The sequence below is a fragment of the Amphiprion ocellaris genome, chromosome 1, assembly GCF_022539595.1.
Source record: "Amphiprion ocellaris isolate individual 3 ecotype Okinawa chromosome 1, ASM2253959v1, whole genome shotgun sequence".
In the NCBI taxonomy this organism is placed as follows: domain Eukaryota; kingdom Metazoa; phylum Chordata; class Actinopteri; family Pomacentridae; genus Amphiprion; species Amphiprion ocellaris.
Genome location: NC_072766.1, coordinates 14,174,021 through 14,188,001, shown reverse-complemented (window position 1 = coordinate 14,188,001; position 13,981 = coordinate 14,174,021). Strand labels below are relative to the sequence as shown.

Here is a 13,981-nt window from a genome sequence, read left to right as displayed (position 1 = left end):
TTTCTAGCCTGTCCGCTCTGAGTGTGTCCCCCTATAGTGAACGCTAAAAGAGCTGTCACTTGTCATCCAGTGTGATGGAGGCAAGGCAGGAGGTGTAGGGGGGAAGAGTTTGCACCGAGGATTGAGGGAGTTTTAAAAAGAGGTGCAGGAGCCATTCTTTTTAGATGCTGAGTGGGAGGAAAATGTGCATGCTTACCACTGTGCTCTGCAGTTCTACATCAGACACCACTATCCACCTGTAATATACATACAGGCATGGGCAAGTTGTGTACGCTGATACACACACATGTTTAATATAAACACGCTGACACATTGTACAGTCAGCCCTGCACGACGCAGCACTTTGCGAGGCGGAACAGGACTAAGTTTTGAGTTCATATGGTGGGTGATTCCATCGTTCTTTTAATAATTACAGCCGTTATTATTACAGCCTCCCCAACACACACACACACACACACACACACACACACACACACACACACGCTCACACGCTCTTGCTCCCTTTCTCAGCCATGCAACAAGGCTGTGTCTCTTGTGGCTGATAGATTGTAATGAATGTAACAGCAGTCAGATCCTTCAAAAGCCTCTCAAAAGCTTAAGCCCCTTTATTAAATTAAGCTAACGATGCCTAAGGCCAGGTCCGCTGCTGAGAGAGAGGAAGAGAAAGAGAGAGAGAAAGATGGGGAGCTGTAGAGAGGAGAATAGGAGAGGTGGTGCAAATGGAAGTAACGGCTGCAGAGAAAAGGAGGAGGAGGAGGAGGAGGAGGAGGAGGAGGAGGAGGAGGAGGAGGAGGCGATGTTAGGAGCGAGTATGTGAAATGGCAAGTAGTCAAATCAATGAGGGATGGTAGGAATAGGAGGATGTTTGATATGAAAAGAAGGAGGTTGAGGAGGTTAAGAAGAAACGCCGGTGACAGAGGACAGGAGGAGAAGAAGGAATACCCTGCGGACTGCCATAGTTTAGACAGCAGTACACCTGCAGCTGAGAGGAGGAATAGTAATTAAGTAAAGGTTCATTGTGGGAGATTCACAGTGCAAATGTGTACTTTTGAAAGGGTGCCTGCGCACCCAAAAACTGTCCAAGAAAACATAAATGTTTAACTGCACTGGAGATTTTAAATGGGGCAAGCATTTTGGAGCTGTTTGCACACTCTTTTGGTCATATGTTAATTGCACTGTGTGCTAAATGCTGGGGTCTTGAAGTGGCACAGTAAAAGCAGAATTTGAGGGCATGTGTGCAAAACCGTGTGCATTGGAGCACATTTACCTGAATTGTACATTTCATTGAGCTCCTGTGTGTCCTAGTAGGGTTGTCCTTCACTAAAATAACTATTTTTCAACAAATATTTACAGCATTTCTTGACATACTTATAAGTTGATATCACTGAAAATAATGTTTTTTTTTAACTATTTATATCCTGTGCTTGATTAATGCTGTCAAGCAAAACATATTTTTGAATATTATTATGATGTCAGAGATGTGACTATCATTTTCTAATGAGGACTTATCCCTAACAGCAATGACTAATCACCAGAAAGGACTAATAGCTCATTAGTGACTCGTGATAAAAAAAGACCATAGAAAATTACTAATTGACTAAAAATCTCTGAGTCAACTAAGATATTTTAATACCCAAATGACTGATTATTTGACTAATTAAACAGAAGGGGGATCCCCTGGTGTCTAGAGAGCTGTCATGTGTACAGACAGCCGGCACATTAAAGGCTGAGTCCTTGTTGCTGCATCAATAGTCAGGGTATGTTGTCTACCTGCTCTTTCTTACAGGTCAAGTAGAGGTGAGGGATACACTATCACCTGGATGACAGACAGGACATGTGGTGCACAAATGCATACACACACACACACACACACACATACACACACACACACACATGCAAGAATCAGGGTCATCCTGCCTAAAGGAGAATGCTGTGTGTGCTGGGTACAGTGCTTCTCTCTGCTCTGCCTTCTGTTATTACACAGAAATGGGCTTCGGCAGGAGACACACTATGTGCACAATACGCAATTAGGCTTGCATTTGATCCAATGCATCCAGCAATTAGCAGTTTACAGCACAATGTACAAAGGGCCTCATCCCACTTCCTTCCCAGTCATTACCTGCTTAATCCTTATTTTCATCCTTGGCATTGGGAGAGCACCCTGTCTTTACTGCTTACAAGTGTGGCTTTGATTTTACAGCCTGTGCAGTGGCTGGTATCTAATCCACAGTAAAACCATTGATAAGCCAGACAGTGGAAGAGGCTGTCAGCTGAAGACTCTGCCTGTTATTGTGGTTGGCTGTCCCCTTGTGGACACTTGTTGGTATTACTCCCTCCTTTTTTATTAACCTAATGTATACATATGATCATGCAATATTTGGAAAAGAAAGGAGTCTTCTTTTTCAGTTAATATTGTTTTTTGTTTTTTTTGCAAACTTTGCATAAGTTGTTTGACCACTATTGTCTTAGAGTTGCAGCATCACATGCTAGTGGAGATAATAATATCATATCTAATTTGCTTCAAGAAGAATAGATGTATTTTTGGTTTGGATGTATGATTGGGGGTGAGGTTAATAATATTCTCACAGTGATTAAAGTCACTGTTATTTATAGAAAGAATCTGGCAGTGAGTTTTTCTTTATAGAGAGGGACCCCGGTCTCTCATGGTCTGCGTTGTATTTTACATGATGGCTTCACAGATTTTTTAACATGATTACTGAATCATCCTAATTGTTCATACGATTAATGTAAAAATCATTGCAGTTCAAATGAATTGTGCTTTTTCAAAACAGAACATGTAAATCCACATTAAAAATCCAAATAAAAAGTTTAAAAAACACACCAATAATCAATGTTTCCTGTGAAAAACTGATTTTTTTAAATGAAAAACTCTTATTATATTTGATAAATATGAGAAATACATTTATTTTGTTTACTGTCGTTTGCAATTTTGAACTTGTACATCTCAGTTTATTCTAGATTTCTTCTTTTTTATGTATTTTTAATGATCTCCATCCTGGTTGGAGATGGATGACACTTTTTTTTAAAAACTTTTTTTTCTTTTTATACTTTATACTACAACTGCTTTTACAAAGTATGTATTGTTTCATGTGCTATACATACAACTGGGACCTACTCTATTATTTTTTTCTTCTTTTTTTTTTCCTTGGCGTACTATACATTCTGGATGTATGGATGCTGGAACGCATCCATTCTTTTGCCCCAGCGGGGTGACAACGCGGGGTCAGCCGTGTGGACTTGGGGTTGGGGGGCGTGACGGGGAGGGAGCAGGTGCTTCTACCCCCCGCCCCCCGCCCGACTCGTCTGTCTCTCTGTCTGTCTGTCGGTCCGGCCCCCGCCGGAGAGGAAGCTCCACCTCCACGGCTCCCAGCAGCCGGCCGCCACTCTCCTCCTCTCCCCGGCGCTCTCGCTCCGCCGTCCCTGTGGCCTCGCCAGGCGTCGGAGCTTCCTGCGTGACAACAACAGAAAAAAAAAACAAAAAACAAAGAAGTGCCGAGGCTCTGTTTGTCGACGGAGGGGATGGACCCGCGCCTTCACCGCTGACGGAGGGACACATTTACTCATTTGGAAACACTGGAATAGCCCCTACTTGTTTGCGGTGAGTGATTGTGCGTAAATCTGTAGTTGTTCTCAAACCCGGAGGTTGTTTGCGTAAACGAGCTGATCATACGGCGGGGCTTTTTTGTATGTTGAGGAAGTCGTTACTATATCGAGGAAACGGGTGTTGGTTTTTATTTTTTCACTCTCTCCCTCTCGAAGGTCGGTGCCGAGCCCTTGTGTAGCCTTTCTCCGGGGTGCGCGCATGCTTTTGTGTGTGCGTGTTAATGTGTGAAAGAGTCAGTGGAACAGAAGCGGAGAAACAAGGGCGACAGTCCGGTGCGTTCAGGTGGCTCATTTAAGCTTTCATTCACTGTTTGTGGTTGTTTGTGTATGACGTTCGGGCTTTTCATAATGGTGAAATGCAGATTAGCCGGAAGGTGTGAAAAGAATAGCGGGCGACCCTCAAATTAACTTCTTGTAGCATTGTTAGTGTGATTATTATGTAAAGCGCAGTCCCCGGAGGGTTGGTGCGTAAAAGCCATTTGCGCTCACTTTTCGACGCTTCAGCCGGTGTGTAAACTGTATTGTTGGCTTTCTTTTTTTTTTGGTGTCCAGTCAGACTGGCTCCTTTTAAAATCATAGTCTGGTGTGGGGCTCACTCCTTCAGATGGGGGGCATTTCCTCTGTGTAAATGCGAGTGACACATTTTGACCATTTGGTGCTCTCGGGTGAACGATCTGACCCCGTGTGTTTGCGTGTCTGTCTGTCTCTCTCTCTCTCTCTCTCTCTCTCTCTCTCTCTCTCTCTCTGTGTGTGTGTGTGTGTGTGTGTGTGTGTGTGTGTGTGTGTGGCAGGTGGACCGTGTTGAATCACTTCCCACGCGCTCCTTCACTTCTTTTGAACTACAGGCGCGCACAACAGCTGCTTCTGTAGGCAACACACACACACACACACACACACACATAGAGAGACACACACACACAGACAGAGGCATCACTCCTCATCACGCTCCTCGGGTTTTAAAACACGGTCTACAAACACAGCGGTGAAGCAACAGGCGAACACACTGTGCAGCAGGGCTGAGTTTATCTGCAGCCAGAAGGAGCCTTGTTGTGTGTTTTAGCTGCTGCTGATAAGGTTAGCCATAACTGCATGAACAGGGAATTAGAGCCTTCTGTTTTTTTTCCTTCTTTTTTATATTTGTTTATTGTGAGACTGTCTCTCCTGCTGTCTTTAACAGCTACTGACTGATGCTGGAGATAGGTCATTCATTACATGGCTGCCTCCTAACACAACTGTGAGCTGTCATTTAAAAAAGAAAAAGAAATTGGGTTGGTGTATAAGCCATTATTTGGTATTATAACTGGCATGGATTACAGCTTCGCACACAGGAGTCACAAGTGTCTCGCAGTGGGGCGGCACTGAAAAATCCACTACATGGCATTAAAAATGAATGAGGGGGGACACGTGTATTTCCATTAGTTGACAGGAGAAGACAATAGGAAATGTTATTGTTCTGTTTCACCTGCCACTGACACCGAATGGAGAGGATGCGTTTCATCTCTCACAGTAAAAAAAGAAACATTTTTGGTCATGTTGAGGAATAATAATCTCACAAGGATTCAGATGTGGATTATTTGTTAGGTACCAGGTATCAAAACGTGTCAATGAAAAAAAAACACCCTGGAAACAGTTGTTTATGATTTAGATGCAGGAATTTGTACAACATTTCAGTGTTTTCCTTTACATAAACAGCAGCATTACTATTGAAGCAATACATGTATCCTATAGCAGTCATTTTCTATGTGTTTTCAATAAAGATCTTGATCCAGATTAAGCCGTGATGGATATGTGCTCCATCTGAGTGCTTTTATGATTTAGCCTCAGTTGAGGTCAAAGGAAAGCCTCAACCAGCACCTTCACCACATACAGCAGCCAATGTCACCACTGCACTAATACCTTTTTCATACAAGAAATCCCCCCTCGTGAACGCATGCTCAACCTGACATTGAAACATAATGTGTGTTTTTCTCAACCACAAGTGTTGCACTGGTGTAAACACTTTTTCCCCCCTGTTTCTAAAAACATTAAGAGAACAGAGCAGCGGTTTTCCAGTCGTCATGTTTTCTCCTCTTACTGAACCTGTCAGTCAGTCAGTTGGAGAAAGGAGACATCTTCTAATCTTAGCTTTAATTTTTGTTGAGGACCCTCTGCTTTTTCAAATTGCAAATTGTGTAATTAAAATGGGGCCCCCAGTAGTCATTTCACAGATATAATTATTAGAAGGGTTATTTTAGTTTTTGTCTTTCTTTCTGATTCCATGTGAGAACGTTGGCTTTACAACTGCCAAATATGCCAAATTTCTTTTTAGTTATTACTGTGGGCCAAAGGAGTGAGAATGTTTTGAAGCTTCTAGTATAAGATTAGTCACTGCTACTAGAGATGGAAAGTACCTGTGATTTTTGCTCTGGTCATTTTTACTGAGGTGAAAGTTTCCAACAAGTCAGTTTAATAGACAGTATTTTGGAGAAGCCAGACATATGAGATAGAGAGTGTGGGTACTTTGGTATTCATGTGTCATTTTGTGCACTTCTGAAAATGTATTTTTTCTCGTGACATCTCAAAAACTTGCCTCGAAAAAAACTACATTCTAGCTCCTTTTTGGTTAACAAATCCTAAACATCGGCCGAGTGATGCACTTTGAATTGTTTCATATTTACTGTGCTTCATAATGTTGCTGCCACTTGAAAGAACCTGTTATTTTGCCACAGTTATGTAATTGTGATGGCTCTGTTGTTTGTCAGCGTTTTGTTATTTGAGTCAATTGTTGAGCAGATTTGGGGAAATAACTGAGTGCATACAAAAAACTGAACTGATAGTGGAGTTACTGTGAAGTGTTTTGGACATTAACATGTTTCAGTTTTGGTCTGTCAGCCTGCTATACTGTGCACACTGTAGCGTTTATCATCACACGTTACTTTGTTGTGCATAGTCATATACAATAACATTAAGCAGCAAAAACAGCTTGGATGATTCATCAATTACTTGTCAACTATTAAAGTAAATCACGCTTATTTTTTTGATAATCAATTGCATGGTTTTGGTAATGTTTTAAGGGGAAAAAGTTAAAATAGCATCTTCCTAAATTTGAATCCTTTCTCTTGTTTCTTTTGTCATTTGACAGAATAGGACAGTTTTCAGAGAAACTGATATACATTTTTTCTGTTTTCTAACATTTAATAGGCCAAGTGACTAGTTGATTTATCATGAAAATAACTGACAGATTAATCGACTATGAAAACATTGTTAGTTGCAGCCCTAGTTGCAAGAAGTATTAAATTGTAAGGTTGAACAATTAATCATCATATTATTGAAACTGTGACATAGGAAATAAAATTTTGATAAAAGTAAAATAATCGCATACTATATAATCACATACTATTTTAAATAAAGCACTGTAGCATTACAGACATGCCACGGCCTGTGAATGATAATGTCCAGACATAACGGAACAGGTTTGTTTGGTAAAAATCACCATCATCATTTTATATGTGTATGTTTGGTTTTGGTGGAAAGACATTAGAAAATTACCTTTCCCATTAAAATCATGACTCATATCACAATGGCAATATCTGTCAAAATGATCACAGAATTTCTTTACCCGTCATTCAGCTCTAGTAAATAGTTTGCTTGTTGTAAGCTGTAACACAACTTTGCTCTGCAGTTCAGTTTCTTCCCCAGAAAACATCCACTCTGCCTGGCCATGTGTATGAGGAACAAATGCCTGCTGATAATGAAGATTTCTCTAAATGTCTGAATGAATTATTAAAACATTGCCTTTTGCTTTAATTGTAACTCATGTTGAACTCTCGACCTTGCAGACATTTCACACGGATTCGGAATCACCCAACTCTAGAATGTCAGTAGCAAAAACGTTCACATCATCCCATAGCAATCTCAGCCATGGATCACTTCTGATCAGCAAAAACGTGCCTTTATCTGTCTGCTACATTCCAGGATAGATAAAGTGTTTGTGAGGTCTTATCAACTAAACTAAGAAACAGGAACAAGCATAACCGACTGTAGTTGGATTTATGCTCTCATGTCACAGACTTACGTGTGCCTGATGGTTTAGCACATGATAAGAATGTAAGATTACCTATGCAGATCTTGCTCCAAGTAGTATCATTTTTACACCTGTAATCTACCATTTAAAAGTTGTTGAACCTTTATGCTGCGATAGCGCTTCTACGGGGTTGGCATGTTTTCAGGTGTCGTTGTGCTGTTTGTCATGCTGCGGTAGCCTGCAGTGCTGTGAGTGTCTGGGGGCTAGACAGCAGCTGTGTTGAGCAGAGTGTTGGTGACAGTTTGTCTGTGGCAACAGCACCTGGCTCTGTTTAGAGAGTGATTAGGAGAGTCCCAAGCAGCTCCCTGTACTGTTTACACAAGGAGCCTGGAGTTAAAGGTGACCCACTTTGCATTTTCTTATCAACAGCCCACATTGATTGCTTTGAATAGCACAGAGTGTAGAGAGGCCTTTGCATGGGTTTACATAGTTCCCTATTAGAGAGAATGGGATGTGTTTGACTGGGCGAGGCTCGGCTTTGACTAGCATTACAACAATGTCCAAGGTGGTATGAAAATGTGGGCACACAGGGTTTTTCTGTGTCTGACTGTGTGTTGGGAGAGAAACCACTATACAGTGTTTAGGAAATAATGTTTTTTTTCAGCCGGGTTGTCTCCATCATTCCTCCCTTCATTCTCTCCTTCTCAGTTTCTGTTCTTTCCTCCCTCTGCTTCTCTCTCTTTCTCTGTTCTTCCGTCTCTCTAGCTCGAACAGATCTTAGAATTTGTGGTTTTAAGCCCTGTTTAAGGGCTTTTCTGCTTTCACCCATCGAAGTCAGTGAGGGTCCACTGCGTGTGATCCAGGAAATTGTATGTACTGCGACCACACTGACTGAGAATACACCAGAGAAAACTACTGAAACCATGTGAAGACTTTCACCTTTATTCACACTTTCATAGTTCATCCTTGAAAGAGGTGAATTGAAGTAGTCATTACCGGACTTTTGGGGGTGTTGATTTGTGCATGCTTTCACTTAATGGTGCCTAAAATCATTGGGAAGTCCTGAGCTAAGTTCACTCGCTATGCCTGGGATGTGAAGGCAGTAAAATCCGACTATAGGTTTGGCACACCTCTGGAATAATCAAGAACACAGTGATACAACCTAATCTCTAACTACATGCTGTACTTTACTGTGAAGGTCCTGTAGCTAAAAAGGGCAAAGTCACAGGCAGATGTTCAGAAACATCGGCGGGAGCCCTGCGTTATTCTGTCTCCAATGTAAAAGGTAGTGCAACGGGTCTATTTAGATTGTCGTTTGAATGAAACCATGTGCATGTCGGTGTTGAAAGTTTGAATCACTCGCTGCACTTGGACTCCTGAATTGGCCTTAAGAATCCCCTACTGGGTTTGAAAAAAAAAAGTAGTAAAAGTGAGCTGTAAATGTGATGACCAGTGAAGACAGCTGAACAAACAGGTCATAAAGTATTTATCTGAAGGGAAGACGGAGTGGATGCAGCTTGGACGGCAGGCAGACAGTTTCACAGGTAGGGGAAGAAGTGGTAAAGCAGTGAGCCAGATAACCAAAAACTTCCTGTGGTTGATGACTTTTGTTCTCAACGCTTTTTGCACAGCTATTTCACTGATAAAGCCTCTTGTATGTGTGTGTGTGTGTGTGTGTGTGTGTGTGTGTGTGTGTGTGTGTGTGCGGGGGGCAAGCTTTAGGGCATGTTGCACAGCCAGGCATACACTCACAAGACTTGTGACACACCACATAAATTTATTGCTCGACGGTTAATTGCACATCCAGAAAAAAAGCTCATCAAACAGTAGCCTGATCTGTAATGCTGTGACAAAGACGGCTGCAGGCAATGTAAACAAGGGCTGTTCCCTAATAAAAAGTGCATTAAAAAATTGTTAGTACAGTTAGTTCCTACACACCTGCTGTTGTTGACATAATCTGTCCTGTCACATGGCTTCAGATGTATTTCATGCTTTTTTTTCAGGTCTTACTTAGAGGTGAGCTTTAGAAACGGCAGCAGATCATAGCGCACACTTAGGTTTATTTGCACAGTATAGTTATTTTATGTAGTTATTGTGAATGTGTGGTTGATATGCACTCAAATGTTCACTCTCATATCTTCATCTGTAGGAATAGGTATGTGTGGTTGTGGGAAGCAGATGTTAACATGTACTTACTCGCTGGTTTTCCACTTATGAGAAACACACAAATGGGAGTTTTCCTTCAAGTTTAACACGTTTTACTCTGCTTGACTCGTAATCTTTCTGTTTACTTTGGCTTAGATTGATGGCTCCTTTGTATTGTTTCCACTGTTTGTTATTCTGATTTTTTTCTGCGTTTAATTCGCCAAACATGGGCATTGTGCTTTTGTGCTATTAAAGTGAATCATGATGGATGCCAGCTGAGTTAGGCAGAGTCACACTGCTCTTTCACTGCGGTCGAGTCCCATGCCTCGAGACCCATTCCCTGACCTGCACTGGAGACACACTGCTTTCACATCCAGTGTGACTTCATTTAGACAGCACAGCACAGTGCTCAGCTGTGGGGTAATTACCAGGAACTTTTTCACAATGTTAACTTTGTACTCTCGAGCTTCGGCTTGGATTAAATTGCCTGAGGGGAGCTGACAAGAAGAAACGTTTTCATTCACACACGTCGGCCTTGCTACATTGACCAGACCGAACCACCTCTTAGATATCTTTGGATTGTGTGTATGTTTGTGTAGCTCATGTTTGCTGCTGTCGCTGTCATACCCCAGGGCCTGATAAGCACTGGCCAAACAAACACAACACAGGCAACATGAGAGCAGCAGATAAGCGAATCATATACACACTCAATACTGACCATACTTGACTATTGCCCTCACCAGATAGAACCTCTTTCATTAAGCATTTTTGTGTTGTGTGTGCGCCTCAGGACGAATCATACAGTGTGTGTCTATCTGTCTTGTCTTTGTGCCTTCTCCAGTCACACTCTCACAGTATAACCCAGCATTGTGCTAAGGGCTACTCTTCAACAAAGGCCTTTTCTTTTGCTATCACATCATCATCTCTCTTCTTGCCTCTATCTGTGTCTGCTTCTATCTCTCTTCAACATGTCTGTCGGTTTCTCTCTCTCGTTTCCTCCGTTTCTCTCTCCCTGTCTCTGAGATATCCGCTATATCAGCTGACTGTCATATTGTGTGTCTGTTTGTTAGCATGCCTCCTTGTATGTGAGAGCAAGGTCAGATATGTGCCTGAAGAAGTGAGCGGGTTTTGCGGACAAGTGTTTTAATCAGCTCACAGACAGAGCTGCATGCCTGTGTTGATGGAGGCCACAGTTGCCGTGTTAAACGTGCTCTCTCGGAGAGTCTGGTTGCCAGCTAGATTTGTTTTATCTGGCTGGTATTTGCATAACTAAAGGGTATCCATTTTGGGCACAGCTCTTTCTTTTTTTCTTCTTCTGTTTATATCTCGGTTTCACATCTTCCATATGTGTTGTCTCTTATCTCAGTTTACATCAACCAAATGTGCTTCCCCTTTGCACTGCCACTGATGTGCAATAATTCAGTAAATGGATAAAATAAACATGCAGGAAGGTCATATTCTAAAAGGAAACTATTGCCACAGCTAAATCTTAAATGTATGCGTTTTACCGTGCAGGTCTTGGGCATGTTAAATGCATGAATAAATCTCCTAAGGCAACCAATGGTTCGATATGATTTTTTTTTTTTTTTTTGTTATATTAAATAAAGGGAAGACAATTTGCCACTTTCGCAAATGCAAAGCAGTAATTTCCAGGATCTTTTTTGATCTGACTAAATGACAGGAATATGGAATATTACAAAGAGAAGCAACAAATCATCCCATTTGAGAAGCTTGAAGCTGAGATATTGCTGCATTTTGTTCATCAGTTTTTTGATGATAAATGAGAGTAATGTATCAAAATAGTTGCAGGTTATTTTTGCTATTGGTCAACTAATAAATTAATTCACGAAATGTTTCAGTTCGACTGGCATCTATAGTAACCTGTATCTAAGATTCATAGATATTCTATATGTGTGGAGCAGATAAGTCTTAAGGGTTTGTACTCTTGAAAGAGTAGATAATTCATTTGAGCATTTTTCATAGATCTGATTTATTTTGTGACATGACTGGTCCAGCTCATAACTAAACAATACTACTGCTAAAATTGGTTCTACAAGTCAAGTACCTGAACGAATGAAGGGCTCCACAGATCTCAGCTCAGTGGCAAACAGAAACCTTGTTTTTGTGGCTACTCGCTGTGAAATGTGGTCATGGTGACAGCAGCCTGTGTCCTGTTCACCTAGAGAGAAGAGGTTCACTCATCACACCCACCACACAACTTCCCTGCTTTCGGACATGCACACACATGTACAAGCAGGAACACACACCAATTATACCAATTACAAGATTACAACGGGCAACTCTCAGAAACCGGACCCTGCAATGGAAAGTCAAGTGGGTGCTGTGTGTGTGTGTGTGTGTGTGTGTGTGTATGTATGTGTGTTTTCCTGCTTGTGTGTGTGTGTGCTCTAGCCGCTTGGGAGTCAGGGCCCATGCAGAGCACTTGCAGTGCTAATTAGGCAACCACAACCCAGCAGAGAGTACATCACAGAGGGAAAGAGAGAATAGAGGGGAGAGAGAGGATAAAGTGAGGAGTGTATGAAGGGAAGCCAGTAAAAACAGTGCTCATCTCCTGAGGAGGCTTGCAAAGGGAGATAAAGAGAGGAGGAGTGAGAAAGTTGAAGGATGATTACCAAAATATGTTACATGCAGTGATGTTCCCAGGCACTGAGAACATTGCGGTACAGTACAATCTATCCAGGTCCGTGGGACATGTGGGCTGTCTGCATATTTGTGCATGTAACCGTTTATGTGGCAAAAGGTACACCAAAGAGCAATACAGGTGCAGAAACCATGATAAGCTCCATTGTGGGTCTTTCTTTGTATGTTTTCTGCTTTTGTGTTTTGAGTTCACGTGTGAGAGATCTGTAACATCTGTCGAAACCTCCCTCTCTTTCTGGGAAGAGCCGCACTGCCACCTTTTCCTGTCTCCGTGTAACAGGTGAGGTTGATTGAAAGAGAGCGTCGCCAGGACATGGTGATGGTGATGATCATGACGGTGAGTCAGAGCTGACTCCCTGCCTGCCTGCCTGCCTGCCTGCCTGCCTGCCTGCCTGCTCAGTGGAACAGCTGGGCTGGGGCTGAAGCTGGCCCTCTAATCAGGGGAGCGGCAGCACTGTGTCCCCCTCAGCACGAGGCTACAGAGAGCACAGCCATACAGACGGCAGCTTGACTCCTGGGGCATGGACCACAAAGAGCCAGAGACACAGACAGGAGGCTCTTGTGTGTGTTTGTGTGACTGAATGTGTGTCTCTGCATGTGTGTGTTCACACTCTCTAAGCAGCGTTGTGAAGCGTAACCAGACTGTTCTGTCATACGCCCACACTGGTGTCTCAGCGAACACAACTACACACTCCCCAGATGACATGCACACACGCGTGTACGTGCACATGCACACACACACACAACCACAACCCCAGCAACCCCTACCACAGCCGCTATGTAATTAACAGACAGAGGAAATGGCACTGTTGGGGTGGGTGAATCGGATGCAGGGAGGAGGAGAGGAAAGAAAATCATTTCAGCTCGTGCCTGCCCTCAAGACACACCGTTTCTCTGTGGCTCTGTGTGTGTGCATTGGAGAATTGAAGAGAAGAAGGTGAAGAGAGGGAGAGAGATGCCGGCTGGTCTTTTGAAATTTCTGTTTTGTTTTTTTTTTGGCAAGCTGCTGGCAGGCAGGCAGGCAGAGGAGATGGGGTGTGTGGTGGGGGGTGAAAACAGAGTGAGTGGAGGAGAGGAAGAGAAGTAGGAGGTGAGGGATGAATAATAAGGTGTGTGCACACATGCAGGCTCACATACACAACCGTATCATTTAAAGCCACACAAGGTAGAAGAGAGGAAGGCTGCTCTCTGTGCACAGAGGTGTGTGTGTGTGTGTGTGTGTGTGTGTGTGTGTGTGTGTGTGTGTGTGTGTGTGTGTGTGTGTGTGTGTGTGTGTGTGTGTGTGTGTGTGTGTGTGTGTGTGTGTGTGTGTGTGTGTGTTCAGGACTGTGTGAGCAAGCCAGGTCAGAGGAGATGTACTCTGTTCTCTGCTGTAGCTCCATAATGGAGGCCTGCTGTATAATGACAGCTCAGACACAGGCAATACTCTGTCTCTCTCTCTGGGCTTCTTGATTGATCTCTTGCTCAAACTACCACCACCACCACTACCTCCTCCGCCCCCACCACCTTTCTTTCTGTGTTTGTCTCCCTTTTCTTCTTCCCTCATTC

General features: G+C 42.8%; 1 protein-coding gene across 5 annotated transcripts in view; it reads left to right on the top strand.

The window, feature by feature from the left end:
- Nucleotides 1-13,981, top strand: part of gse1b (Gse1 coiled-coil protein b) — a 169,590-nt gene that overhangs the window by 123,340 nt on the left and 32,269 nt on the right. Inside the window, exon 1 of one of the 5 annotated variants that reach the window (XM_035950775.2) lies at nt 3,390-3,619. The exons of 3 other annotated variants lie outside the window; for them this stretch is intronic. Coding sequence is in view for 1 of the 2 variants with exons in the window: in XM_035950772.2 (XP_035806665.2) it covers nt 3,846-3,897 (52 nt within the window). In the remaining variant the exon portion in view is untranslated. Of the gene's footprint in view, nt 1-3,389; nt 3,620-3,830; nt 3,898-13,981 lie in introns of those variants that run through there. One more of the 5 variants, XM_035950772.2, reaches the window with a different exon arrangement.